The sequence below is a fragment of the Mauremys reevesii genome, linkage group 6, assembly GCF_016161935.1.
Source record: "Mauremys reevesii isolate NIE-2019 linkage group 6, ASM1616193v1, whole genome shotgun sequence".
NCBI lineage: Eukaryota > Metazoa > Chordata > Testudines > Geoemydidae > Mauremys > Mauremys reevesii.
The window spans coordinates 116,395,201-116,422,541 of record NC_052628.1 but is presented as its reverse complement, the minus strand read 5'-3'; the positions used below and the strand labels follow the sequence as shown (position 1 = coordinate 116,422,541).

The window sequence follows — 27,341 nt, the reverse complement described above, 5'->3', positions numbered from 1 at the left end:
CCCTAACACATGTTCTTCAGCCTGGGTCCCCTATGGAGCCAAGAACACTAAAACCAAACCACCTCCCGCTTGCTGTATGTGGCTTGGATTTGCTGGCCCGTGCACATACTCTCACACAGCCTCACATCAGAACAACCTTTGAGATTGCACATACAGCTGCCTCTCACTGGTGAGGAAGAGCAGATTCCCCATTTAGGCCCTGATCCTGTATCACCGGGAGCTCACTCGTTAACTTTATTGAGTGCAAGCCCTTAAAACTGGCCCTAGATGGGTTGCCACCTATCCTGATTTTCCATGGATTCCACCTGCAGCATAGAGAAGCTCCAGTTTGCTTTGGGCAGCCCAATGAATGATCCAGCATGATCATGTTTTTAAGGAAAAGGTGAAGGAACAGTTGCAGCAGCATGGTGTCACAATGCTTGCCTCAACTTGCAGTTAGATATAGCTGACAGCTGCAGAAGACACGGTTCACTGCTCCTACCATGAATAGCTGGGCATGGTCAGATGAGCAAGTTTCAGTAATGTGTCATATTGAAGGAGCCACTTCTAAATACACATGTTAAATAACTAATCTTCTGATCCAACTGGCGGGGAGTTTGGATGGTTTTCAAGAGTTGGCTGCTTTCTAGCAGTCAGTGAGAGTCTTTTTACTGATTTTAGGGTGCTTTGGACCAGGCGCTATATGAGGAGACCTACACCCAGTTTTGAGTGGCATTTGGGTGAAACTGTGTGCAAATCACAAATTTTCCTGGCTTCAGAATGAACCAAGTGAAACAGTTTTGGGGGGGGGAAAAGTTCCACTTTCAGTTTTCTTTTTTTTTTTTGTCAGAGCCTGGAATTCATGGTAAAACTAGGAGTAGTAAGGGCAGATGTCTGTCTGTGTGTGAACCCATGTGGACTGAAACCAAAGAAAATATTTGCACAAGCCCCCTAAGAAGTAAGTTTCACACAAAAATGACAAGGCGTCCTTGTGGCACCTTAGAGACTAACAAATTTATTTGGGCATAAGCTTTCATGGGCTACAGTTCATTTTCAGGCCGAGGGGCAACTGACTTGTAACGTGCTCAGCACAAAGGAGATGGGCAGTCAGTCACAGGGTGTCACTAGAGCACAGAACAATGCCAGCTCAAGCACCTGAACTTTGCCTCTTGCTAGATCAGCTGGGATTCTTTTAGAGGATCACTGTTGTTTGCACAAGGGCATGGACTGTAAGAGCTGATAAAACACTACATTTTATTTTCACCTGATGAAAATTCCAAAGGTTCCACACAGCAGTCAGCAGCATCCGTCAGGACAGATGCTGAAACCTGTTCCCAGACTGAGTGCAGCTGGTATCTGGCTTCCCCGTGTCTCCCTCGCAGAGAGCCACACACACAAGTATCTTCTCGGTAGTGTTGTTCATTGTCAGGTTGTAGAATTTGGGGGTCATTGTGAATTTATTCCACTAAGTGCCTGGGCACATAGAGGGAAAGGTGACTATCTATGTATGCTGCCTTGACTGTTGAATGTTTCAGATGTGGGGTATTTTTTTTTCTCCTTTGTTTTTTAATCTTTGTACTGTATGGATCCAGAACAACACTTCATTTTTTGGTGCTTGGAAAAGCCCACAGCAAGAGGTTACAAATTGTTTGGCTTAAAAAAGAGAGAGAGAAAGAACTAAGTGATAATGCTCAGTTAATAAATGTTCTGGTGTGGGAAATGATTTATCGTTTTGTCAGCATGTTACTTTTCTTCCTTACCACTATGGGCCCGAGCCAATGCCTCCTGAAGTCAGTGGGAAAGTTTCTAATGATTTCAATGGATGCTGCATCAGACTCTTTATTTCTGAAAATTCTTCCATCAACCTAGCACTGTCTACACTGGGGGTTAGGGTGGCTTAATTACATCCCTCGGAAATGTAGATTTAAGTATCCCTGAGCAACATAGCTGGGCTGATGTAACTTTTTAGCATAGAACTGGCCTAAATCACTTTGGGCAGCCCACAAGGTACAGGCATTAAGGGCTTTCCAGAAGCAGGGATGCAAAGGGTGCATGTTTGCCCCTGGGAAGGGATGCTAGCTCTGTTTAAACACTCAAGCCCTCTGTCTTCATTCAATCAAGGATTCTTATACCCAGTCGGCTTGCAGCTAGATAAAGGTAGGGAGCCCTCTTAAGATTACGCCGCTAAATGGTATTGCTAGGTGCAGGAGCGGCGCCACGGTTTTTGCTGCCCTAGGCGGCAGCGCTCCTCCTCTGAGCATTCGGCGGCGGGGGTCCTTCCGCTCCACGTCTTCGGGGCACTTCGGTCGCCTAGTGGAAGCGCCAGCCCTACCTAGGTGCAGGAATGTACCTCTCCATTGGGACAGTGTCTCTGAAGCAATGCATTGCTCATTTGGTGCCTTCTCCAGAGCCCACAGCGGGAGTCTTTCTATTCACATCAGGCCCACACACAATATATATTTCACGTTGATTCTCTTTATTAATCATTTTTAAAAAATGTCCTTATGGTTTTAAAAATGCTTAGAAAGAGACCCTATGTACTTATTTGGCCTCCCTCTCTCCCCATAAAATGTGAGTGCCTCACTAATGGATTTTGTCCTCCCAACACCCCTGGGAGAAAGAAATACTGATCCCATTCTACAGATGGGGAACTGAGGTGCAAGGCAATTAAGGGTCTGTCTGCACTCGGAGCTGGGGGTGTAATCTCCAGCTGGAGGAGACATACCCCCGCCCCCAGCTCTGAACATGCTAAAAAGAGAGCGTAGCTGTAGCAGTGTGAGTGGCATGCTGCCCCAAAGATGTACCCAGCCAAGATGCTAGATATGTACTTGGGGTGGCAAGCCCATCCTGCTGGTTATGCTGCCGCAGCTACGCTGTTTTTAGCATGCTTGCTCGATCAGAGCTAGCGCAGGTGTGTCTCGAGCTGGAATTTACACCTGCAGCTCCAAGTGTAGACGTACCCTAAGTGACTTGGCCAAGGTCTCACACAGTCTGTGGCGGACAAGGGAACAGAACCCTGAACTCCAGCCCCGTGTCTTGCCCCCTCCCCTACATCCTTCCGTGTGCAGGGCACGTCTGTATGTTGATGCTGTGTGAGTGAGTCAGGGACCTGTGTGTGAGGTTGTGCTCATGGGGAAGAGCTGTGGTTATGTATAAGGAGGGTATAATTGGGCATATATGAGGAAAGGGGAGTGTGTGATTGTGGGCACATCAGAGGGTGTGTGTTGTGATTGTCAGTAAAGGGATGAAAGGACTGGGGCGGGGGACAGTGCAGTGTATGATTGTGTGTGTGAGCACGGGGGCCCTGTGATTGTGTGCAGGGAAGTAGGTGTAGAAGGGGAAGTTTGGTGCATGTGTGTGTGAGAGCTGGGGTTGAGGGGAGTCTTTGCATACATGTGGGAGGGGCATGTCTGCTAATGGGAAACTGTGTCTGTATTAGTGGGTATTGGCAACACTAGGGGCCATTTTGTGTCTGAGTCCAGGGCAGACTCCAAGAGCCTTCCCCCTTGCGCCTTCCATGAAGGGCACGGGGCAATTGCAGTCCCTCCTAGTGCCCCTTTGGGTGTAAGTAATCCACAAGCAGGTGGGGTAGAGGCCAGGCTGATGGCCTCTCTTCTGCACGTGCTGGTGGAGCTGGCCAGATGCAGAGAGGAGTGTACTGTTCAGGGATGGTGCAGCAAGCCCATTCCCTCTGTAGATAAGGGGATCTGGGATCCACAGTGCCTGCTGGTGCTCCTGCTGACATGAGGCAGAGCCACCCCACATCTCTACCTCCCTGACAGGTTTGCCGGGAGGCTGCACTGATTGCTGTGGAGCCAGGACTGCGGAAGATTTCTCATAACGCTGATTAAAGGCCAGTGTTTCTGAGATGAGGATTGTGGAGTGGAGTGGGGAAACAGACCACTTGAACAAACAACTTCCCTGATTAGATAGCGACAAACCAGCTGGACTTTGAGACAGTTGAGCAAGACCCACAGAAAACAGCCACATGGCAGCTCTCCCCAGCGTGAAAGGAGAGATGAAAGGTAAACAGTCACGCATGAATACTAATCTACATCAGATCACACTTTAACCCCACCACGCACAGAGCACCTTCTCCGGGCTCTGTCAGTCCTGCGTTTCCACGTGTACACACATACACGCTCACACACACTTCCACCAATCAGTACATTTCAAGTTCCGTTTCATTCACTGTATGGGCATAACCAAGTGTGCAAGTGTTGCCAAGGCTAGGGACAGGCTTTACGGTGCAGACTGGGTTTTAATCTAACCTTCTTGTCCATTTCTGATGTGGCAGATTATGAAATGGTGTGAGGCAACTTCAGACATCACGTTCCTTTCCCCCAAGGTTAGGGCACAGTTTTCCTTCCTTGCATCATCATCAATCTTTATTTAAATACTTATATTAGGGTAGGATGTAAAGGCCTCAATCAGTATTTGAGGTTGGGAAGGAATTTCCCCCCAGGTCAGATTGAGAGAGATTTTGGAGGGTTTTCACTCCAGCATGGGGCACGTGTCACTTGCTGGTTTGAACTAGAGTAAATGGGGGATTCTCTGTAACTTGCAATCTTTAAATCAAGATTTGAGGACGGCAGTAACTCAGCCAGAGGTTAGAGGTCTAGTGCAGGAGTGGGTGGGTGAGGTTCTGTGGCCTGCAATCATGAAGGTCCCTTCTGGAATTAAAGTCTATTTGCCAGAAGCTGGGAATGGGCAATGGGATGGATCACTTGATGATTACCTGTTCTGTTCATCCCTCTGGGGCACCTGGCATTGGCCACTGTCGGAAGATGGCTAGATGGACATTTGGTCTGACCCAGTAAGGCCGGTCTTAGAAGTATTAGGGACATGTTGGGGTAGGCCCTATAGAAACATATATACACACACACACAGACCCTGACCCAAAGAATTTAAAATAATCCTAAATGTTGGTTCTTCTTCAAATGGTTGCAGAGATGTATTCCTCTCAGGTGTATGTGCCACACACACCAAAGCCGGAGAATTTTGCCTAGCAGTACCTGTGCACACCTGAGTAGAATAAACATCTTGAAGAACAAAAGTTATGGTGCAAGTAAGTAACCGTCTTTTTATCATCATTGGGCCAGATCCTCAGCTGGCTCTTACCCATCAAGGAGCACACTAGCTTTCTAGAGTTTGCTCCAGCCTCTACACCGTAAGCACACATTTCCCATTAGAGCTGTTTGCATCATGGCTCTGGATTTTAGTGTGGCTGAGGCTTAGTGTGACATCAGGTAGGAATGCTTGCTCACTCCTAATCCTGACTGGAAGTCCACTCTCTCTAGGACTGGAAGTAGGGTTGCCAGGTGTCCGGTTTTCGACCGGAATGCCCGGTCAAAAAGGGACCCTGGAGGCTCCGGTCAGCACTGCTGACTGGGCCATTAAAAGTCCGGTCAGCGCAGCAGGGCTAAGGCAGGCTCCCTGCCTGCCGTGGCTTCGCTCGGCTCACGGAAGCAGCAGCATGTCTCTCCTCTCTCTCCCATGCGTAGGGGCAGCCAGGGGGTTGCCCCCACCCCAAGCGCCAGTTCCACAGCATCCATTGGCTGGGAACTGCGGCCAATGGAAAGAGACAAGGCAGCACGCAGAGCTGCCTGGCCGTGCCTCCGCGTAGGAGCCAGAGAGGGGATGTGCTGCTGCTTCCAGGACCTGCTTGTTAAGTGCCGCCCGGACCCTTCACCCTGACACCCTTCCATGCCCCAGTCCTGATTCCCCTTCTGCCCTCTAAACCCCTAGGTCCCAGCCTGAAGCACCCTCCTGCACCCCCAAACCCCTCATCCCCAGGCCCACCCCAGGGCCTTCACCCCCCCACTGGAGACATCACACACCCCTACACTCCAACCCCCTGTCCCAGCTTGTAGCTCCCTCCTGCACTCTGAACCCCTCAGCCCCAGCCCAGAGCCCCCTCCTGCACCCCAAATCCCTCATCCCCGGCCCCACCCAGGAGCCTTCACACCCAGCCGGAGCCCTCACCCCCTCCTACACCCCAACCCCCTCAGCCAGCCAGGTGAAAATGAGCAAGTGAGTGAGTGTGGGGATAGCGAGTGACAGAGGGAGGGGAGGATGGAGTGAGTGGGGCGGGGCTTCGGAGGAGGGGCGGGGCAAGGGTGTTCAGTTATGTGTGGGTAGAAAGTTGACATCCCTAACTGGAGGGAGAATTGAGTCTCCATATTTATTCACTTTCAGAGTATTTTTAAATTTTTTAAATTCTTCCTCCTGGCTGTTCAGAGATGCTGCTAGGCCTGTAATTACTGTACTGCTGGATTTCAGCCCAGAGGGAGCTGCATGGTGGGGGACATCAAATTCCTCAGAAAAACAAAACCATTTTTAAAAATGCACATTGGGCGATGGGATGTTACACTGTTTTCAGAAATACCCAGCAAGACTTTTAGGAATTCTGCCTGGCGTCATTTCCTTTCTGCCCTACTTCTTTTAAGGGCGCCTGTCATATCATATCCCCATCATGTGGGGAACGATACACCCTGAAGCACCGCTGAGTTTTCAGAAGGATCAGGAGAGACAAGGTTCCAAGCTGGGTTTTCTCTGGGGCATTCAAAGGTGCAAGACAAATTTGGAAGGAGCATGTTGGTACAGTAACTACCCCGTCCCGCTTACCCCGCACCAGATCCCTTTAATAGGGCTTGTCATGATAAATGTTGATTGTTACGATATAGGATCACAGCAGTTAGAGGTGAAGAACAGTTAGTTAGATCACAGAGTCTCTCTCTCTGGAAGGGACGGAGTCCCCAGGTGAGAGATGTCTCAAATAATGAAACAGATTCCACAAGGCAATTAGGGTTTTCTGGCCATAGATATTTACCACAGTGGATATACATCCATGGTATTCTGCAAACAGGCTTATCAGGAAGGAAGTAGAGAGTGAAAGGAAGAAATAATGGCCACATCCTCAGCTAGGGTGAATCACTATAACTCTAATGACTTTCATGGAGCTATGTTTATTTACACCAGCTGAGGGTTTAGCCCTGTATTAGTGTGAATTGTTTGTGCATTTGCCATGGCCCAAGTCTCACACCATAAGGGGTGGATGGGCTTAGTGTGGGAGGATGCTGGCCTTGTGAAGGTGCCCTCCTTTGATGAGAAGCCACAATTCCTTCAACAAGTGTCTGGCAGCTGCTGCTCACCTGAAGGTTATGACACATGTCATAAAAAATAGAGAGAGAACGTCAGGGTCTGAGCAAACATTGCATTGTTCAGTTAAAACAAGCTCTAACGTCCAAGGCTACCGTGTGTGCCATTGCTAAGAGTATGACGTTGGCTTAACGCAGTCCCTGGACTATGTGTCCAACCCACTGCGGTGGGCTACCTGGAATATGAAATCAGCTTTGTTCTGTTGTGATTTGACAAACTGAAAATATCAGCAGTATGAGCATAGATGCCCTGGAAGCTGTGTATAGAGAATTCATTTGTTTTTCACAGTGAATAGTATGCACCACATAAGCCTAATTTGAGGGTTTAAGTGTTAAATAGGTCTTGTGCTCGCCAGTCCTCCTAGGGTGAATTTACCCCACAAACAGAATTCCAGTTTGCACACTGCAGTGCACTGAAGCAATTCGTGACTTTCATCCCACTGCACTATTACCAGCAGAGACTGACTCTGTTACTAAGAGTACATACTGAGCTTCATCACTTTGCAAGGCCATATACAAAATACAAGAGAACACAGGCTCCCTGGCCCCAAGGGACCGATCCAGAGGGTTGGAACTCCATGGAGCTCCATCTGATTTACACCAGCTGAGGATCTGGCCCTAAAATGCAAGCTCTAGCCAGGTTCACTGTAAGCATGTTCCAGTGTAGGTCTTGCAATAATCTGTACTATGGCTTGGAAGGGATGAGGAAGCTGTTGAACTGATCTGTCAAAAGAATCTTTATGGAATTTGTCATTCTCACTGGGAGAGAAACAAAACTGGAATTCTTCCATTCCTGGGGATATGAGAGACTGAATCTGATTGGCTGAAGGACCATAAACCCGCCCAGCCAATCAGAGTTGCTGCATAGTGACACCACCTCAAACAGTCTGAAGAGGAAGGAAAACAAATATTGCTAAGAACTTTATAAAAAGTTTGGGAGTTGGGAGATTGGACCTACTTGGCTGCAGCTACCTCAGCAGGAACGTATAGCAAAGAAGGAGAGACTATCTTCAAACAGTGAGTTATAATAAATTACTGATTCAGTTCTGATCTGAATGGGGGAAGGGAGGTGGAGAGAGAGAATATGTATCTTTTCTGTAAATGAGTGGATTTTGCTTTGTCAGGAACTGCATGCAAATCAGGAAAGAAATGCATTCATTCTTAGTTTTTCTTTTTTCTGCAATGATCTCTCTCTCTCATCTATCTTCTGTAAATGTAATAAGCCCCATTTGATGCAATTGCTAACTCTTTTGACTTAATTTTGTAACAAAGAACACCTGGAAGAAGTGGAATGCGAACACATAATCCTCATCCTTAATTCAGGAGACTGGATCAATAGCCTGTGTGTTTGTGTCCATGTCATTTTCTGCTACTTTGTTTAAATGATGATTCGTGTAGGTGCATGTGGGGAAATCTGGGGTGCAGCTGCAGAACGCAATCCTCTTTTTATTCCTTGAATGCACATTACGCAGTCAGGGCTGATGAAGTGTTACAAACTGCTTTCGGTGTTTAATTTCCTCGGAAGTATTACAGCAGTAGTGCTGGTGAGACTGACTTTGACAAGGGGACATAGGATAGTCTTGAAAGGAGAAGACTACATGAAAAGAGATAACAGAAGCTGTTGGCAGAAATATTCCCCTGTACTAGCAGTGGAGTTGGACCCCTTTGAATACAGAGGATGAGAACAGTCATCTTCAGTAAATTGCTCAGAACTGCACAATATGAATAGGCTCAATGGTGTGCTTAATGTGCATAAGCCCTGCCAAGTAGTGTCAGGCTAAGTACTGTTAGGCCTCAAACTTCCGGAAGTTGTAAGAAGCGAGTATAGTAGAATCCTGCAAGCATAAGCATAATCTATCTAGGAAGCTTTATAGATTAAGAAGGAAACTCTGTAAAGGTTGATACAGACTTGTGGTTACTATGCTCTGCAACCAGACACTTCTTTAAGCTGATTTAGGGTTTTTTAAGTCTAGCAAATTGACCAGCTCATCTTTCCTTTTTGTGGCTAGTTGTGGTCAAAGGTGCACAGTTCATTAGTTAAAAACAACCGCAAATGCCACCCTGTAAAATTTGGCCACCTTGATTGGCTGACTTGTTCAAAAGCACGGCTAGCAAGTACTGTATAAATAAAATGCAGAAGCGCAAATGAGTGTGTGTGTTGTTGACCTAAAAGAGATTGCTCTTTGTCAGGCTCACATACACCCCCTGAACCAAAGGGACTTGCACTTCACTGACTATCTGTGCCTGGTCAGTGCAGGGAATGGTCAACTGAAAGGTAACGTATCTTTGGATGAAAACAGGGTGAGGTATTAGGTAAAACGGTCTGGTAATGCTCAAGCTGGTTAATCTTAAATCTGTATTAATACTATAGGTTAAGTTTATCAATAAATTGTTTAAGTTGTTTAAAAGTAGGAGTAGTTAATAGTAAATCATTATATAGCAACTGTATATGTATTTGTGCCTTGCTGGAAACGGGTACGGTGTGGGCAAGGCCAACAGACTATAAATCATAGTAACTTTGCAAGTCACTGTGCCTGTCTTCAGTATAAGTTACCATAAAGTTAGCATAAAAGTTTGTAAAAGTGTATTGATTAGATAAAGAGAGATATATATGTTAAGATTGGTAAAATATAGTTAATCAATGTAGTAGTATCACATATAAAATTATATGCTATTGGAGATGGATATAATGCCTGAAAGGTTGTTAGCTAATCAAAAATAACAGCATTGCATGTGCTTGTAACTGTTTCCAATCTTAATTGTCTTATATATATGTACTTATAGGAATAAGTAGTTAATACATAATATTACTTGTACTTGTGCCTGTCTCCAGTATAATTTGTCATTTATATTAATCCTCATTCAGTGTTGGTCTTTAATTCTGTTCTTCTTATTCTGTCTGTGTTGCCTTTATAGTTGTAAGTCATTAAAAGCCTTTCTTGAGGAATAATTAGTTGTTAGTTTCTCTTTTGCGGATGCTACTCAACCTCATTACATCTGTGTTGGGTGGTGGGAAGTAGCGAACACCCGGAGTCCCACTAGGGCCCTAATAGGAGCCCCCCTAGGGCTCTGATGTGTGCCTCCTCCTTCCATTAATCTCCACAAATGGCAGCTGCTGACTCCATCCGTCATCCCCAAGCTAGCACCCTCAACCTCCTAATTCACCCAAAACACCCGCACTGTCCCCTGCTAGCATCCTAGGCACTAGACTCTCTAGCGGACCTGCCAGAACTCTCCACCTCTCCACTCTCCAGGGACAAGTGCCCACTGCCAGCATGGCAGAACCCTCCCACAATCCACCACTCCTACCACTACCCACCAGGGCATGGCACCACCCAGGACACCACCACCAAGAAGAAGAAACTGTCCTCAGCACCTGAAAATGAGTGCTCTATCCAAACCATCTCCCAGCTTCTGGAATAGCCCTGTATATGACCCAGACACTCCCTAGTCCTCAGGGCACCTGTTTCCCTGTGCCCTTCACCAAAAAGGAGATGCAGAAGCATTGAGCATAGAGGGGAATGCAGTGCGGTGTCCACTCCCCTCTACAGCCATAAGCTCTGCTGGCCAGTGGAGAGGAGCTGTGGAGTCACATACCCTACACCAAGGGTCTCAAACTCAATTTGCCCTAGGGCCAGTGTCAAGTCCTCAAATCCTCCCAGCAAGCCAATAATGTCACTGAAGATGGTGTTCAGAAAAGAAAACGTTTACATTGTATTTTTTTTATTTCAAATTTCTTAGAAATAATAAAACGGTCATAAAACTGGATACAATTCTTCACCTGCCAGAGAGTTTTTAGTGTTTGCCAGACACCTGGCAACTCTTCAGTTCTGTCAGTTTGTTGATGTTTGGCCTCCGTGACTGAGCAGTTGAAACCTTCAGGGTTGCAGCAAGGTGTGCGTCAGATAGTTGTGTTCGGTATTGTGACTTGTTTATATTCATTGTGGAAAAATGTGACACTGCCTCCCTGGCTGACTCTGCCCGGCAACTAATGATGCCACCTCCATGGCTGACTCTGCCCGGCAACTAATAATATTGCCTCCATGGCTGACTCTGCCTGGTGACTTGTAATGGTATCTCTATCCCTCTCCCCCAGCCAATGGGAGCTGTGGGGGGCGGCACCTGTAGCAGACATGCAGTGGGGAGGTTCTCAGGCTGCAGATGGCCCGTGGGCTGGGACTTCGAGACCCCTGCCCTACACCCTCCCACCCAATTTGGAGGGGATGTGACCTTAGCTGGTCTGGTGCAAGTGCCACTTGATGCCAGCCCCCAAAGCAAAGGATAAAAGGGGGGGGGAAAGTGCCTCGCTCCCTCTCCTCTCCCCAACAACACCCATAGATATTTAGCAGTCTGTTAGCAAAACTCTACCTTACAAGTTGCTATATGAAAAACCATGGTGTATGTATGCCCACCACCTGCACACAGGTGCAGAAAACCAAACAGCTGGCAATCAGGTTTTTAGGTAATTGGGAGGTCTGATCTTCCAGTTACTTGAGAGAACTTGGACAAAATCACCATCTTCAGCAAAAGTGCTCACTCGTTTTCCTAAAGCAGTGGCAGTCTGAATCCTTAATCCAGGTGTTTTTCCAGATCTGACACTTGGCAGAGGGGACCCACCCCCTAACCTACATCTACAGTTTTGTCTTCATGCCTGTGGGACAATGCAGTGTATATACTGACCACCATCAAAGCCGCATGAGATGCTGATTTACACTGTGATGGCTTTTCTCTCTCTAGCAGTTATTTCATTTTTGTAAACATGGCTGTTAATTTAATGTTCAGCATGTAGGCTTGTATGTGTAAAGTTCAGTGCTTTAACCATTTCTGGATAATGTTCCCATTCAGGGCATGGTAGGACAGTGCCCTGACTTTCTGTCGTATGAGCACCAGAATGAATGGAAGTACAAGACTGCAGTACAAGAGGGGGAAAGGGAGTCCCTACATGGCTTTACCTTCCTCATTTCCTGCACGGTTAATTCCTGACTTGTTCCTCTAACAGCTGCCTCTCTGTCCCTCATGCACTCTTTAGTGTGCGTGTTACTTTCTCTCTTCCTTCCCATCTGTTTTGGGTCAAACAGCCTTTTTTATTCTAAACACATTTCCGAAAGGACAATTTGCCTTGTATTCCACACGAATGCTTCTTTGTTTCTTCTCTTAAAGCTTCTTACTTATTTTCTTTGCCATATTTTCAGGCAGTTCCCTTCCTCATTTCCCCTGGAATGAGAGGGTTTTCCCCACTTTTGTTTAGGAGGAATATTTTTTCTCAAGTCAATAGAATAATACAAGTATTAAGCATTTTAGAGCCGTTTGCATCTTCCAAGTTTAACACACGTATCAGTATGTCACATGTCACCCTCTGTACATGAGCCACAGAGAATGCAGATCTGTTGCAGGTCTCACTGAGGAAGCCTGGTTCCATAGCTCAAGCAACTCATGTGTTTAGCTCTGGCGGTCCCCAGTTAAATCCCTCTTGTTGGCCAAGATGCCAGCCATTGCACAAGCACTTATTAATTTTGTTTCCATTATGCAAAAGGTTAAATGTTCCATCCAAGTGTCCCCAACACACAGCTGAACCTGAAATCAGACTCAGGTGTTGTACTCTTTGCCTGTTTGTTATGAGCCACATTTTAAAACCCCCACCCACATCCATTTGTACACATGCAGCTTTTACTCATTCAAATCACTTTCACACACTTTAAGCACTACCATTTGTGTGCACAATGGTAGAATTTACTCACACAGATCTACATGCACACAATTTGTGCATACAAATGGGGTTTTGTGTGTGTAAATGTGTGTGTACACAAGTGCTGAGAAATTGTGCTCACAAGTAATTGTGCAGACAAAGCTGCACACACTCGGAGAGGGCCAAGTGTTCAACACATGTTCCCTGCACATTTGACATATTTTATATAAAAGGAGAGATAAAAGACAGTCATGAAAACACCTGTGCCAATTGCATCCTCTTTTTCCTGCTGTCCAGAACCCAGATGTTACAACACAACTGGTTTCTCCAGTTTAGGTATGTGGCTGATGGGCAAATGATTCTAAACCTGACACTGATTGTTTGTAAGAAACAAAGTGCTGAGGGTAATTGCCCAGGGAAAGAACAGATGCTTCTAACCTGGTCCGAGGTGCAACATGCTGACAACACTGAAATCCTTCCCCATATTCCCTCTCCCATCCCCCACGTGCGCTTGCACTTTCGCCCAGTCTGTTGTAATATTAACTGAATGCAATGTTTGTGCTGATGTCTGTGACAATATTTCCCACTGAGCATACTGGGGAAAGGTCTAAATTCCAACACAGCAATATTGACTTTCATTGCCGTGTTTTTCTGGTCCAGCTGCCTCTCTGCCAGGGACTGGCTTAGACAAACAGCCCTGTTTGTTTAAAGCACCGGCAAAGCTTGCTGGAAAGCTCTGCAGAACATTCTATTTAGCCACTACACTGCATCTGATTGTGTGCATTATCTGTATATATATTCCTTTGTTGTTGCTCTTTCTCCCCCCTTTCCGTTTTGTGAACAATTACAATAAACAGGAAAATAACACTCATGGGCCAGATCTTCAGCTGGTGTAAATTAGCATAGCTCCACTGAAGGCACTTGGACTATAACTATTTACAGCAGCTGGGGATCTGGCCCATAACTTGAAACGACTGGCCTTTTCCCACTAAGCCGATGAGGTACAACTGTCTGGCAGATAAAAATACTGGCAACATCAGTAGCAGAGCCAAGCAGACCCCATGTCTCCTGCATTCCAGTCTAATTTCCTATCTACTGGACCATGCTCTCTCTTCAAACGTCCTTTATAATTTCTGTTGATACATTTATGGAAGCCTATTTTTCATGAGGCAGCCGTAGTTGAGCAATGACCAATGATGGGCCAGGTTCTGCCATCCCTGCTCGTAATGAGCAATACTTTACTGCCTGAATAGCACTTCTGAAATCAATGGCCCTGCTCTCAAAGAAGGTATTGCTAAGTGTAAGAGTAGCAGAAGCTGGCAATAGATAACTAAATCTATTCACCAAAATAAATGACCATTTCTAGGCTCCCTGATGTGGTTTTGCTGCACATCCATCCATTCTTTAGCATTTTGAAGGGGTATTTATGCAAAACCGGGAACTTTCATCTGCTCTTGCAACTCACCTCTGTTTGATATCAGACTCCTTTGTTTACTATTGCCATTTGCTGTGGACAGGCATGTGATGGCTCATTGGTTTACGGCAGCAGCAGTGTATGGCTTTAGAAGTTGAAACTCAAAAGTGAGGTTCTGATTGGCTGGTGGTGTGTGCGTTATGTTCCCTTTCTCAAATTTTCCTGGCTAAAGGATCATTGCTAAGGAGGTATACAGAGCACCTAGAAATCACCATGCCTTGGTCTAACTTCCAGCAAAACCACCATCCCATACTGCGATTCACAGCTGTCTCCCATACAATTGCGGTGCACCACAGAGAGCTAACTACTCACTTGTTACACCAGCTCATTGCCACTCTTAACAGGTAGATTCCAGCTACCGTATCACAGATTTCCTTGCCATACGCACAGGGTGTAGATATACGTCCCGACCCTTTTCCAAGACCTCAGAACATGGTGGGGAACAAAATCTAAATATATCTTTTCCCCTGGCAGGATTCTATAGTATCCTGTAGTAAGGTCCGGCACACAAAGGACCATCTTGTACAACCCTCGCCTTGGGGAACACTTAAAGTGATTGGGACTGCTCATGTGAATTACTGCTTGTTGACCTGAGTAAGGGTGCCCCAGATTGGCCCTAAGACTTGCAGTAGTGCTTCTGAAGTGTTTTGAGCTATTATTCATCAGCTCTTGTTTAGGCAGTATTTTAGGACACCCAAGTGCATGCTAAAAGCTGGTCTGCACAGAGTCCCACTGAAGACAGCGGGATTCAAGGATTGGTGCCTAAGCATGTAAATTAGAGAATTAAATGGGAGGCGACATGTCTAAGGGGTAGATGCAAGCAGCTCCACTCACCACAATAGCACCCCCTGTCATCATGTCATGGCATTGCAGGAGTCTTCACTTGCATCCCCTGTTGATCACTTCCTTGAACCTGCAATGGCCTGTTTGTGGCCATGACTTAGCCCTTCAAAGTCATGTCTAGTTCGGACCCCTTCTGGGGTAACAAGAGATCCTTTCACCCCTCGCAGGCTACTCCCCAACCCATCCTCTGGGCTCACACCTCAGCCCCATCCTGTGCTCAGCAATCCTTGTGTTGAGGCTTCTAGGCCCCCTCCTTGGGGCTGATGAGGGAGCACAGATACACGTTCTGCTCTGGGTTCCAGCCCAGGGACACTGTGTTAAAATGGGTCTGCTCCTTCTAGTGGTGTAATCCTAATCTGCAGCATTGCCCTGCCAGCCTAGCTCTCTAACCCCACCCCCAAACGGCTCTAACTCTGGCCCCATGCTGTGGGAGACAAGGCCCTGGGGTGTACTCAGCACCACTACACCATTCACATCTGCTGCTGTTTCCCTGGCTACTTCCTACCTCTGAGCCCCTAGTGCTGTTTCCCAGTAGGCTGTGATTAACCCAGCTTCTCCTTTGGTTCCCAGGCTTTTACCTAGGTCCTCTCCCCTCCTTGTTCCTACTCTGGAACATTCACCCTATCTTTTTCCAGGACACTCACCACAGAATATAACTCCATCTCTGATGAGGCTTCTTTAGACTACCTTCACCAGACCCTACCTAGAGAGAAGGAACTCCCTATCTCTTCTTTCTGAGTCAGTTCTATCTCTACATCCTCCTCCTTGACCTTTCACAGCAGGGGTCACTAATGGTAATTAAGCTACTAGATCAGGATCAGTTGCGGGACAAGTGCTAGGTCACAGGCAAGACAGAGTCTGACTCCCCATAAAGGCCCCGCCAGCCTGTGATAGTAGTGAATTGGACCTAGAGTCAGGAAACTGGGGGTCTGTTACCGGCTTAGCCACTGACCTGCTCTTTGACTGTGGGCAAGTCACTGCTTCTGTGTTACCCCCTCCAACAATGTGCCTGTCTTGTCTGTTTAGAATGTCAGCTGTATGGGGCAGGGACTGTCTCTCGCTCTGCGTTTTGTTTGTGTGGCATTTAATCTTTGTTGGGGGCTACAAGGATTGTAATACAAATAATTACAATAATAATCAGAACAGGGACTTTTCTTCTTCTTAAGACCTTTATAAAGGATGGATGACAGATGGATGAGGCCATAACATACACGAGGAAGGATCTGGATCTCAGAGGTGTGATCACAGGGCTATACAGTGTAAGCATTACTGTAGAATACCGGCATACTTCTCTATAAAGGCCTCTAAGAAGTATTTTTTTCTGGGACAGATATACTTCTCATTGTCCACCCAAAGAACAAACCCAAGCTGTCAGGTGTGTTCTCCTTCCTTATCGAAACCTTAATAAGATCATACACCACTCTCAGCAAAAGACAGAATCTGACTCTCACTCAGGTGAAATTTTCAGCTTGTGAATCTCAGCCACAGCCTGATAAAATAGGAATGGATTAGGATCCATTTGCAGTCCAAGATCTTGTACAGACTAGGATTAATTCATCCCACATTTGATTTGCTTTCCCATGAAACAGCTAACACCTCATGCAGTTCTGAGAGGAGCCCCAGGCATACAAATTATAGACACACAGCAGGAAAGAAGGGGTGAGAAAGCAGTGAGCCATACAAGCAAATACCTAGAAGGCAGGCGAGGGAAGACGAGGAGGGGTTTGTTAGCAGACAAGTGTACCACGTGGGAGATAAGAGAGAACTCTTAGTTATTTAGGAGCAAAGTATCTAATCTGCTTTACAAAGAACTTTGCCAGTCAGCAATTAATGTGTGTTACTTTGTCCCAGATTTTAGTGATTTAACTACAGGCTTGGCAGAATTCTTTTTTTTTTCTTCTTCAAATTTTGAGCGATAATATCAATATTTATCTTAAAATATTATTTTATTTTATCAATTTAAATTTTCAGTTGTGGGAAATTATGAAGGGGAGGGGTCAGAATTATTTAATGACTGTAGATGTTGAGATTCAAAAAGTTAAAGCTTTATAGCTGTAACATGAATTGTCAATATAACGTCAAAATATGCAAAGTAAGTATCCTTAAATCAAACTCTGAAGCTCTCAAGAAGCATTTTTCTTGCTTTGCTGATCTGTACATTTTGATTGTTATGGCTGGAAATATCTTTTTGTCAGTTTCTGTGTGTCCAGTGAAATTGACATTTACCGATTTAAAAAAATCTAATCCTTCCAAGCCTATTTACTGAACTGCCTTTGGGCTCTGAGCACGTTCAGTTATATACATAAATCCACACTTGGATTCCTTTCCCCATGGGGGCTCAGTGAGGACATTTAGCAGTAGCTGCTGCAGTCTACCCTGCTGTCATGTGAAGACAAACTGCAAAGGAGAAGAACCTGAGATGGATTTCCAGCCCTTGCTGGAATGGACAGTTGTTGCCACCTCTGGGGGAAAAAGAGACTGAACTGGTATTTTTAACACCCACATGGAATGGCATTTACACGGCAACCTCTGGGGAGAAGAAGAGCCTGAAGAAGTGGATTTCAATGCACACTAATGTGGATTCTCATTCCAAGATCTGAAAGGAAGGATGGTCTAATGGTTAAGGTACTGGAGCCTAGTGCTGTTACAGACATCTCTGTGACTCTGGGCAAGTCACAGTCTTTCTGTGTCTCACTTCCCCATCTGTAAATGAGGATAATGACACTTCCCTACCTCCCAGGAATAGTCTGTGAGGCATTCCTCCTATGCTAAAGGAGGGGTGGGAATGGTGGCGTCATACCTAGCTATAGAGATGTCTCTAAGAATATAGAGAACCTCACTCTCACCAGAAGGAGATACATGTGATTTTTGTGTCTGTATCCAATCAATGTGATTTTTACAAACACTATCCACAGCATAACTCAGCTTGGAACAATGGGTGTCTCTATGTGTCTCCTCCAGAATAGCCATCATGGCCCACCAGTTTCCCGCGCTGACTCCGGAGCAGAAGAAGGCCCTGTCTGAAATAGCTCAGCGGATTGTGGCTCCAGGGAAGGGGATCCTGGCTGCAGATGAGTCTGTGGGTGAGTTGAACAGTTATTGATATTTCTTAGTGTCCTTCAAGCCATTTTGCTTTTGAAATAATTTGAGATACCAGGCAGGAGTAAATGAATCCCCAGCTTTCTTCAGGAGCGAGCGGTCCATCAGGGCAGGGTTGGGGTCCATAGACAGAACTATGAGGGCATGGGCTGAGGAGAGAAGCCCAAGTCTGCACAGACACAGAAGGCCTAATTCTCAGTTACTCCATCCTTGCAAGTATACAAGATAAGTGAAAGGACAATCATGCCCAATATCGTGTTCTCTGACCTTTGGCCCCTCTTGCTAGGTACTATGGGGAGCAGACTGCAGAGGATCAAGGTGGAGAACACAGAGGAAAATCGCCGCGCCTTCCGAGAGATCCTCTTTTCTTCGGATGCCTCCATCAATCAGAGCATTGGGGGCGTGATCTTTTTCCATGAGACCCTCTATCAGAAGGACAGCAGTGGAAAGCCATTCCCACATGTCATCAAAGACAAAGGCATTGTGGTGGGAATAAAGGTGAATATCTCCAAGGGCCCTGCTGGCATAATAGCCCCAGCGCCCTTCCCAGTGGGATCTGTGCCCAGGCAGGGATCTCGCTGATAAGCAATGCTCTTTTGTCATTCTGGCACCATTCTCCGCATTACCCCTGCAGCCAATGCTCCTGTACTATTAGCCAAGCCACAGCTACAGCCACTGATCCTGACCTGTTTTATCCAGCAAATCCCCCACCCCCTAGAGCTCTTGCTTCACCCTTCCATCCCCTTGTCCTCAAGACTCTTGAGTCCATCCTCTCCAGTGACTCTCCCCAACTCCTAGAGTTCTTGGGTTGTTCCCGCCAACAATTCTGCTTCCCACTCCCAGTGCTCTGTTTGTTCATTGTCATGCATTGTTCTCTCCTGCAATTTCCCCATTCCCCAGCCCTTGTTTTCTGTCTCTTACTCTGCCCACCGAGGTCCTGCACCATGTGTTACAGTGACTCCTGCTGGCGAAGGCTGAGGAGTCTGTACGAGCTGTGGGTTACAGTGGCAGAAATTATACCGATCTGTTAATTGTTAACACATCTTCCTTTCCATGTACTTCCGTAGCTAGATAAAGGAACAGCCCCGCTTGCAGGAACAAATGGAGAAACCACCATTCAAGGTGAGACATTTCCTCTAAGCCATCAAGAATGGGGCTGCATTTCCTGACAAGGAGAGATGTAAATGACTGGAGTAGGGCTTAGCTGTGGTTCTCAAAGTGAAAGCCATGTGGGGCAGGGAGAAGCAGGTGCACGACACAAGCAGCAGTGGCTGGAAGCATCGTGCTTGCAGAGGGCAGGAGCGACATAGTACCTCCAAAGGCGTGGGAGGGTGCGTGGGAGGGTGTGTGCTCACTGGCACACCTTGCTCCACACTTAGACACTTAGGCATAATGCACTCCACCACCACCACCACAGCCCTCCAGATACCAGCCAGCATGCAGAGAGCGGCCTCCCCCTGCCCAGAAACATCCCTTTTGGCTCGATGAGCACTGCCAGCAGCACCAGTGGCTGCAAGGTAATAAGTAGGCAGAAGGGTAGTAAGTCACAAGAGCTCTTTGTCTTGCTTCAAGGCATAAAACTGATCACCAGCTGGGATCAGAAAGGATTTATCCCCTCCCCCCCCCAAGTTAACATTATATGGTTGTTCATGTGTATTTTGGGGGGTGGAATTAGATGGGAGTAGTGGTCATCAGGGCGGCTTTAGACATTTTGCTGCCCCAAGCACGGCGGCATGCCGCAGGTGGTGCTCTGCCGGTCGCTGGTCCCGCGGCTCCGGTGGAGCTCCCGCAGGCGTGCCTGTGGAGGGTCCGCTGGTCCCGTGGCTCCACCGAAGGCTGGCTGCCTGCCTGCCGCCCTCCCAGCGACTGGCAGAGCGCACCCCGCGGCATGCCGCCCCAAGCACGCGCTTGGCGTGCTGGGGCCTGGAGCCGCCCCTGGTGGTCATTTCCCCCTGAGGTATCAGGTTTTACACAGTCAGAATCAGGATACCACATTTTATGTACTAATCCTCTGACCTTGTGCAGCAGTTCCTGTTTCTAACATTATGGGTCCTGCATTATTACTATTATTATTATCCCAGAGGCTTTGCTAACCACAGATTATACCTAGAGTTTCCCTAGTTACCAGCCTAGCTCTGTCAATTTAAGGAACCCCATTCCCTGAGGGCCATACTGTGAGCAGCTATTGCATTGGCCATGCACAGAGTGGAGACATTTTGCATGCCCCTGGGTAGGCTGCACAAGGACCACAGGATAGCAGTCTCCAGGAGAAGGTAGGACCCACAGGCCACCCCCACCCCCACACTGGCCCTGCATCCCCACCTCCACAATAATTTGAAATAATTATTTTACGCAACAAGGTTGCGTAAAGGACACTAAAGTTCAGCCCCAACCACATAAATCTGAAGGCGCAAAATAAGGCACCTTCCGTTCCCTTTAATACCGGCAGGGCTGGATGGGCTCGCTGAGCGCTGCGCCCAGTATAAGAAGGATGGTGCTGATTTTGGCAAGTGGCGTGCTGTGCTGAAGATCACAGACACAACTCCCTCCACTCTAGCCATCCAGGAGAATGCCACCACACTGGCACGCTATGCCAGCATCTGCCAGCAGGTATAAACTCTCAATGTGTGTGTGAAATAGTTCCCTCCCTTCCTGTGATGTGGGAATAAGTTGTGCCCTTTCCTACTGTCTTTTGAAATAGTTCCCATGTGTTTGAGAGGAGGCCTCTTTGTCCGTCATGCTGGTATCTTCTCTTTTCTGGTCGTTCTCTTTGCTTTACTGCCCCTTTCTCAGGCTATCCCTGCTAGGACAGTAGGGTGACCAGACAGCAAGTGTGAAAAATCAGGACTCGGGGTGCGGGTAATAGGAGCCTATATAAGAAAAAGATCCCAAAATCGGGATGTCCCTATAAAATCGGGACATCTGGTCACCTTATAGGGCAGTCTCTTGTCCAGACCTCCACTGACTTCTGTTTTTCCATTCTTAGCATGGGTTGGTGCCCATTGTAGAACCGGAGGTTCTACCCGATGGAGACCATGACCTCCAGCACTGTCAGTATGTTACAGAGAAGGTAAGATTCTTACCTACCAGACATGTCCCATTTTCATCAATCAGCATAATAATAATAATACTTAGCTCTTAAACAGAACTTTGCATCCATAAGTCTCAAAGCACTTTCTTATCTCCATTTTACAGATGGATGGTGGGGTGGGGGAGGGAAGGGAGCACTGAAAGGTTAAGTGAGTTGCCCAAGGTCACACAGTAAGTAAGTGGCAGAGGTGGGAATTGTGCCCTAGCCACGAGGCCACCTGTTTCCCTGCTAAGAAGGGCTCACTCTTCCAAGAGAAGCGGTATCATCCAGGTTTCCACTGCCATTCCATATTTTGTAACTTTCCCATTCCAGAGTAAGGTAGGTGTGAGGGGCTAAAGCCAAGAATTCCATGACTATGGAGAATGAATTCCTTTATCATCCCTGGGGACAAATACTTCTCCATAGCAGGTTTGGTGGGCTTCTTGGTAAAGTGATGGAAGGGGGGCTGAAGTCCAGCCTGGATAAAACGTGGACAGTGGATTCCACCCTCACCCCAGAAATAGGTTGTCCCCCTCCAGCAGGTTTGGAGACCTGGGTCCCTCTGGTGAATCAGTATGGGAGTGAAGCCCAGCATTGAGCGAACATGAATAAGCATTGAACGATCCTCCTGTTCTCATCGTTTCCCAGGTCCTGGCTGCTGTCTACAAGGCCCTGAATGATCATCATGTCTACCTGGAGGGAACACTACTCAAACCCAATATGGTGACTGCTGGGCATTCCTGCCCCAAGAAGTACACCCCTCAGGAGGTAGCCATGGCAACAGTCACTGCCCTCCATCGCACTGTTCCTGCTGCTGTTCCTGGTAACTCATTCATTACTATCCATTGCTTCTCCATGCATATTCAAGGATCATCCATCCAAGTGCCTCAAACGCTTATTGGGGTTGCTTGTAGGACCTATCGTGATCTGAAACCATCAAGGCTCATGTACTGAGGTGCAGGAAGACCTTGGGGGGAGGGGTCAGACCATAGTGTCTCCCCTGTTTAGTTTAAGATATATGTCTCTATTTGCTTCCATGTAATGACCTGTTCTGTTCCCATGGGGGCTGGGTTGTGTGGTTGTTGCATTGAAAGATTTTAAGAGAATTTGTTGCATCTCCAGTTATGGACCGAATAGCAGACACCAGTGGTAGATTTGACTGGGCATTATATGCAATCTCACTGAGGACTGATAGGATACAATATCTGTGGATATACAGTTGACCTTATTCGCTTCAGTCTCACCTAAATGCCTTCTTTGGGAAAACCGTGATTTGTGATATGTGATTCTTTATGTTCCTGCTGCCTCCACTACAAGATTCTGCTTCATCTCAGGACATCAGAGTGAATCAGTGGTCTCTAAACTTATAACTTCTTTTTTTTTTTTCCTCCCGCAGGAATCTGCTTCCTGTCTGGAGGCCAAAGTGAAGAGGAAGCTTCTCTCAACCTCAATGCCATCAACCAGTGCCCTTTGCCAAAACCCTGGAAGCTGACCTTCTCATATGGACGGGCTCTGCAGGCATCAGCACTTGCTGCATGGGTTGGCAAACCTGAGAACAAGAAGGCTACGCAGGAGGCATTTTGCAAACGGGCACAGGTACGGGACCTTCACTTCATCATCATGACTGAGCCGACGCCCAACCCTCCAGTTCTAAGTCTAGGTCTTTAAAAGAACATTCACCCTACTTCAGAGAAACACTGTACAACACATGGTGTGATATATGGGGACATGTTCCCCAAGTTTTAAAGATTCCTGTTGCTTTGCTCCGTCCTTGTGTTTCATGTTCATCCAAGGATGACAGCCCCCCTCCACCCTCCAACAGGTCTAACACAGGAACCTGCAGTGCAAGCTTCCCCTCAAAGCCCCAGTAATAGTCCTCAAATCTACTCTGGAGACATCTGTAAGAATAAATGGGTGGCTTATTCTCCTTACCCAATCGATCTTCAGTCTCTTTGCTGAGACTGCCGACTAGGATGCTAATTAAAGGTAATTTCTGTGGACATTTTTACAATATGGGTAAATTTGTCTGAGATGGTTAGCTCATTGTATATAGGCCAACACACAGCTATCAGACAGCAATAACTTTTGATCACTAGCATTCTGCCTTAGAAGTATAACAGTCTTTATCTTATCTGTTTCCTAAATTCTCCAATCTCCCTTGTAAACTTTGTTTGGGAATTCACAGAAGCACTCCCTATTTCCCTGTGCTCTTTACTTCTCCCTGTTTTTTATTTTACTCTCCTCTGGGTAACTAACTATTTCTCCCTCCTTTTTGTTTTTTTCAGATTAATGGGTTAGCATCCAAAGGACAATATATTGTCTCTGGAAAGAGTGACGCAGCTGCGAAACAGTCCCTTTTCACTGCCAGCTACACGTACTAGGGTGTGTCCCTCTAGGGGGACCGAAAAAGGAAAAATCCTAACCCCATAAAGGAAACTGGAAATCATGTGGGTTCAAACTATGGGCTCCACTGCACACTTTAATCGTAAAATGTAGGGAGAAAATCACCTCATCTTATCCAAGAAAATGGTACCTGTTTTACAGACTTAGCCCCTACTGCCATTGATAATTTACCAAATCGCTCTCTCCCCCTGAGAGGGTTTTTACTTTGTTCCTGAGAAAGATGGGAATGCGGGCATCAATTTTCACCCCATGCCATCAATTTTCTCTGTTTACCAGCAAATAAAGCAACATGCCCCCCTCCAAAACCACACTCTGCAGCTGGAGAGAGTACATTGGACTCCTGTATTACATATTCAAGATATTGTTTTCAATCTATGGGCTATGAATAAAGCATCCACAACTGTGAAATTATATGCAGCTGATAAATTGTAATTGTGTGTGAAGGTTTAATTCTTTCTCACAAGTGCACATATACACTATACACCTTGGGCTTACTTTCAATTGCTTGTTGCATTTTATGTGCACAAACTAAACCAGACAAAATAATTGCCTGTGAACTGCCCATGAGATCAAAATCAGATATATATATTTTTTTTAAATGAAATTCTGCATTTCTGATAATGACTTAGGCCTTGATCCTGCAATGTGAGTTCAGAGGGCCTTCAGGTAAAACAGGTTTATTAACAAAAGAAGATAGGATTTTAAGTGAATTCAAGTATGAGAGAGAAAGTTAGAAACGGTTATAAGCAAATAAAAGTGAAACGCAGCTACAAGTCTAAAACTTAATCTAGCAAGGCTTTGTTCAAGATCGCCTCTCTCACGCACAGTCTGCCAGCAAGATGGCGACTGACCCTTTCCTTGGTAAGGATCTCTCCCCAGGGCCCAAGGTTATTGGTGCCTTTGTTTTCTTAGTTGAAAAAGAGAGATCACTTGGAGTTCTCTGCTCCTTTTATAGTCTAGTGAACCCATGAAGTGGATTCTTCTGAAGATTATCCCTCAAAGCAAAGATTATTCAAACAGTAAAGGAGGCAATATGGAGTAGGGTGGTGAAGGAGGCATCTTTCTTCCCACCTGTGTTTGCAGAAATGCACATTTGCTTCATCTTCTGTCAATTCCTCTCCCTGCTATCTTGAGGACCCACTTTACTTTAATATGTAAATTGAAGTAAAACACACATTCCTCTGTTTAGGATAGACCTGTTTAACAACCTTTGCCTAGGCAGGGCTGTGTGGTTTTGAATGTGTGCTAATAACATATACAGGGGGATTTCATAACTTTCCATATAATGCTGCTACACACGTTTCACCAGGATGTTATTGACCAGCAAGTTATAAGTTTTCAAACGATACCTCACAAGCACATTTTGTACAAAGATTATTACAATAGTGTGTAGGGTGTGACTATGGGGTGCTTTTGGTCACAGTCACCCTATGTAACTCATGGTTGTGTGAAACATAACAGTACCTTTCTTCCCCTGAAATATTACATTTCTCTGCAAAGTGTTCCCAAGATTGAAAAACACCTCTGCCACTCAAAAGTGAATGCTGCAACAGTTTTAACTGCTGCTCCTCTTCTCAGCAGCCCAACCAAGAAGGAATGGTGGGCTTAAGTCAGCCCTGGAGTGTGTGATGATGTGTAATGCACTATCCTCATTGCCTTCTGGCTCTATTCTAGGTACCCCGAGGAGGGATTTGTTAATCTAATGCATTGCTGAGTCAGTAGGCTGCCCAAAGTGATTTAATGATGTGAGCGAGCACATGCACCACATGTATACCCAGGAACCAAAGCATGGCTGATACAACCATCTCAGGCTTGCAGCTATAACAGCACCTCAGTATTGTCACTGTAATCATTCAAAAATTACGAGTCAGACCTCAATAATGAGATAAGCCTAAAAATAATGAGATTTAAAAAATACACGTTGGGTTCTTTTTGAGTCTTTAGGGTGTACTGGGACACATGTTCCAGTTTTTCTCCACACTCATGAGGGCTAGAATCTTACTTTAAACAAACAAACAAACAAACAAAAACGTGAAAGCTGAGATTCCCACATAATCATATCTCTGGATCAAGAGCTGGGCTTAATGAAAAACTTTTTTTTTTTAAATCAGAAAACTCATAAATAAATCAGGAGACTTGGCAACACTATTACCATCCTCAGTGCATTGGTAGCTCATGGAGATCACAGTTCTCTAGGGGATGTTTGCCTGTATGGCTTTACTGGAGTACAATGCTCAGAAATCACTGGGGGTCTTAATGGGCTACAACCTGCACCCCTCACCAGCGATCTCTCCAAACCTTTTATGTTTCCTACATCTCCTGGGCCCAATTGCCAAGTCTCCATCCATACTGCAGCAGTAACTGTGCAAGGGTCCTTCCCTATGATGGAAGCATGTGGACTGTGTGCCATGCGCCATTTTGCACCATAGTGAGAGGAGCAGCCCTCCCAGGTAAATGAGCCATGTCCCTCCCGCATTCACCGGGCATTTCAGGTGTGTTCCCACCACCTGCAAAGGGCAGCAGCCAGCACATGGCCCAGTATGTGCATGTGTAGGCAAGTATGTAGTGCGTGTACGTATCCATACATTCACATATAGCATGTGTAGGAGTGTGCATATGTAACCCACACATCTTCTGGGTGAAGTACCGGTTTACCATGGCGCCACTGGCGCCAGGCCCATGCTCCAAAGGGGCCCAGGCCTGGCCCCCTCTTCTCCACCCCCCACCCCCTCCTGCAAGGGCAGCAGACAGAAACTTGGTCCTGCGGGCTCCTGCTGCAGCAGGGCAGGCTCTGGAGGCAGCCAAGCTCCTCCCCGAGCGTGCCATGTTCCCACCCCTCCCCTTCCCAGCACTGCCAAACAGCTGGTTGCCGGCGCGAGGGAGGGGGAGGAGCAGAGCTGCAGTGCCCCCGCTGGTCGGGGAGGAGGCAGAGGCGGAGCCTTGGGGAAAGGGGTGGAATTGGAGCATACCCCCTCCAGCCCCCTGCCGTGAGCTGCTCAGGGCAAAGGGCTGGGAGCACCCACATGACCCCAGCCCACACCCCCAGCCCTGACTCCTGCACCCCCCTCACACCTCCCAGCCTCCTGCCCTGACTCCTGAACCCCCCACACATCCCCACACCCCCAGCCCTGACTCCTGCACCCCCCTCAGACCTCCCAGCCTCCTGCCCTGACTCCTGAACCCCACCACACATCACCACACCCCCAGCCCTGACTCCTGCACCCCCCTCAGACCTCCCATCCTCCTGCCCTGACTCCTGAACCCCCCCTACACACATCCCCACACCCCCAGCTCTGACTCCTGCACCACCACACACATACCCAGCCCCATCCTGAGCGGCCAAACGGAAGCTCCTGCACACACACACAATATTCCCACCTGCACCCCTCGCACCACACAGGAGCTGCCCCAGGTAAGCACTCCACACCCCAACCTCCTGCCCCAACTCTGAGCCCCCTTCCCTCACTCTAACTCCTGACCAGACCCTGCACCCCTGTCAGCCATTCTCTGTGCAGACAGCATCACACCTGTCTAGGGCTCTGCAACAATCACACATCCTTATCCCACCACCTAGCTACTTAAGAAATGCATAGGGGAAACTGAGGCACACACACAGTATTCAGAGAA

The 27,341-nt window shown here is 46.9% G+C and overlaps 1 protein-coding gene across 2 annotated transcripts; it reads left to right on the top strand.

Annotated features, from left to right (window-relative positions):
- The first annotated feature begins 8,001 nt into the window (after nt 1-8,001).
- ALDOB (aldolase, fructose-bisphosphate B) lies at nt 8,002-24,122 on the top strand. Of its 2 annotated transcripts, XM_039543970.1 has the most exons (10): nt 8,016-8,156; nt 9,330-9,414; nt 18,104-18,225; nt 18,528-18,739; nt 19,309-19,363; nt 20,691-20,851; nt 21,228-21,311; nt 21,960-22,134; nt 22,708-22,907; nt 23,597-24,122. In XM_039543970.1, exons 3-10 carry the CDS (start codon nt 18,114-18,116, stop codon nt 23,690-23,692), a joined length of 1,095 nt encoding a protein of 364 aa, XP_039399904.1. In that variant the 5' UTR covers nt 8,016-8,156; nt 9,330-9,414; nt 18,104-18,113; the 3' UTR covers nt 23,693-24,122. The 2 variants fall into 2 exon arrangements, with proteins under 2 accessions (XP_039399903.1, XP_039399904.1); XM_039543969.1 differs by lacking the exon at nt 9,330-9,414 and having other exon boundaries at nt 8,002-8,156.
- The last annotated feature ends 3,219 nt before the right edge of the window (nt 24,123-27,341 follow it).

Bases quoted from the DNA above. Each gene is read 5' to 3' on its own strand.
- ALDOB (XM_039543969.1), top strand. From the start codon at position 18,114: ATGGCCCACCAGTTTCCCGCGCTGACTCCGGAGCAGAAGAAGGCCCTG. The intron at 19,364-20,690 runs GTGAGACATTTC...TAATACCGGCAG, and splicing joins TGGAGAAACCACCATTCAAG to GGCTGGATGGGCTCGCTGAG. The intron at 20,852-21,227 runs GTATAAACTCTC...TTCCATTCTTAG, and splicing joins ATGCCAGCATCTGCCAGCAG to CATGGGTTGGTGCCCATTGT.